Below are 1966 nucleotides of genomic sequence, written 5' to 3'. Positions count from 1 at the left end.
CCCACTTTGCGGGGGGGGGGTGTATTCCAGCCCTCACTCCCGCGGCGCAGTGAAATTTGGAAGGAAGACGTATAAAATCACTGTAAAATAGCACCCCTGCCAGCTCCTGGGGTTCGGGAAGCGCCCAGGGTGGGATCTTTGCAGCAGGCTCCTCCGCAGCAGAAGGAGGAGGATGCTGAGGATGCAGGAGGAGGGTGCCACCCTGCAGCCACACGAGGACAGCGAATCCCTGACCCTCCTGCTGATTCTCGGAGCCTCCGCTGCGGCGAGGAACAGCCCAGCGCTGCTCACCCCAGCCTGGGGAGACCCCGCCTTTGCGGGGGGGGGGTGTGTTCCAGCCCTCACTCCCGCGGCGGGAGCCGGGGGCGGGGGGGGATGTGCAGGGACCCACCTTCCCCCCCCAACTCCCCTCCAGCAGCGGGAAATCAAAGGCACCAGCAAGCTGAGGAGTGGGCACGCCAGCGCGCGGGGCTGGCCCTGGGACGGGCACAGAGGGGAGCAGCTCTGGGGTAGGGATGGGGCAGCCCCTCTTTTCCTCCCAGGACAAGTTGGGGGCCCATTCTGTGCCCCCCACTCCCCGCCCGTGCCCAGGAGGGGCCTCCAGCCTGGAGGAGAGGAGCTCGGAGGCATTGCTAAGGAAGCACCCAGGGGGTCCCTGCGTCGGGGAAGGAGGGTGGGATCTGGGGCAGCCGGGAGCGAGCACCGTCCCTCTGCCCCACATCGTCCCGGGCCGGCGGGTCGACGTCCTGCGTGGGGACGATGGTGCTGCCCCGGTGCCGGTCACAGCGAGATGTCCGGCGTCGTCTGCAGGCTCTGCCCCGCAGCCCGTTTCTTGGCGCTGCCACGGCCCTTGTCGCCGCGCCGGTACGGGTTGTTCCGCAGATCTGCAGGGGGAGAGAGCCCGGGGGGGGACATCTGAGCCGGGGCTGGGACCCAGCACCCCCCAACCGCCCAGGAGTCACCCCATTTGGGTACGAGGGTGCTCAGGAGGAGCCTGAGTTGCTGCCAGCAGAGCCAGGAGGAGCAGCGGCTACAAACACCCCGTCCCTCGGCTCTTTGGGGGTGTCACGGGGCTGGGGCTGACGCCGTGGTGCCCCCAGGGTTGGGTTCCAGCGTGGGGCAGGGTCTCCGGCCACACAGCCCGAGGGGAGGGTGGGGGAGGACCCCCGGGAGGGTGGCCCCGTCCGGCAGCCCCCGTCCACGCCGTGCCCTCGCCCCCAGCCCCGCTGCCCCCACGTTACCTACAGAGGACTCTCCTCGTTGAAGCTCACGTCGCAGAAGAGCCGGGACGAGCGTTTGCCCGTCCGGGCCGTGAAAGGAACAGTTTTCAGAGCTGAGCAGAGCAATCCAGAGAGACAGCCAGGAGGAGGAGGAGGAGGATGAAGAAAAGAGGAAGAAGAAGCAGAAGAGGAGGAAGAGCGATGAGACAGGGCAGAGAGCGCTCGGCAGCGTCGCCGCGTGGGATGGGAAGGTGCTACAGGTGGGTTTGGTCCCCACGATGGGGCTTGGTGGCCCTTTGGCTCGCAGCGCCCCGTCACCGAGGGTCTCCCCGCTGGCACCAAGTGCTGGGTCTGCTACAGGGGGGACACCCGGCCCCTCACCTGAAATAATATCCTCGATGGCCCCGTCTTTTCCTTCGTAGATGAGCGGCTCCTTCACCATCTGCTTCTTCTTCAGCTCGGCGATCATGTCCATCTGCTGCCGCTTGGCTTTCTGGATGGGCAGCTGCTGGTGGGGACAGCGTGGGGTAAACGGTGTGGCCTCCCACCACCCCCACTCCACCCCCTGACAGAGATGGGGTGCCCCCATCTTCACCCCCCCCTTCCCCACCAGGCAGCCCCCTCGGGGCTGTCCCACCAGGACAGAGGGACACATGGGGCACCTTCACCTCGGGCTGGTCCTGGCTGCCGGGGGGGCTGGATTCTGCCTCTTTGGCCGCCGCCTCTTGTTTCTTCCACAGCTCGAT

The 1966-nt window shown here is 67.2% G+C and overlaps 1 protein-coding gene across 1 annotated transcript in view; it reads right to left on the bottom strand.

The window, feature by feature from the left end:
• Positions 1 to 355: 355 nt before the first annotated feature.
• Positions 356 to 1966, bottom strand: part of FMNL1 (formin like 1) — a 16442-nt gene continuing 14831 nt past the window's right edge. Inside the window, 3 exon segments of the mRNA XM_014951512.1 lie at positions 356 to 884; positions 1602 to 1725; positions 1883 to 1966. The exon segment at positions 1883 to 1966 is cut by the window's right edge and continues 16 nt beyond it. Of these exon segments, the coding sequence (XP_014806998.1) occupies positions 781 to 884; positions 1602 to 1725; positions 1883 to 1966 (312 nt within the window). The 3' untranslated portion in view covers positions 356 to 780.

This window comes from Calidris pugnax, unplaced genomic scaffold (genome assembly GCF_001431845.1).
Source record: "Calidris pugnax isolate Ruff unplaced genomic scaffold, ASM143184v1 scaffold191, whole genome shotgun sequence".
Taxonomy (NCBI): Eukaryota; Metazoa; Chordata; class Aves; order Charadriiformes; family Scolopacidae; genus Calidris; species Calidris pugnax.
The sequence above is the reverse complement of the archived record's forward strand: the minus strand, read 5'-3'. Positions and strand labels throughout refer to the sequence as shown.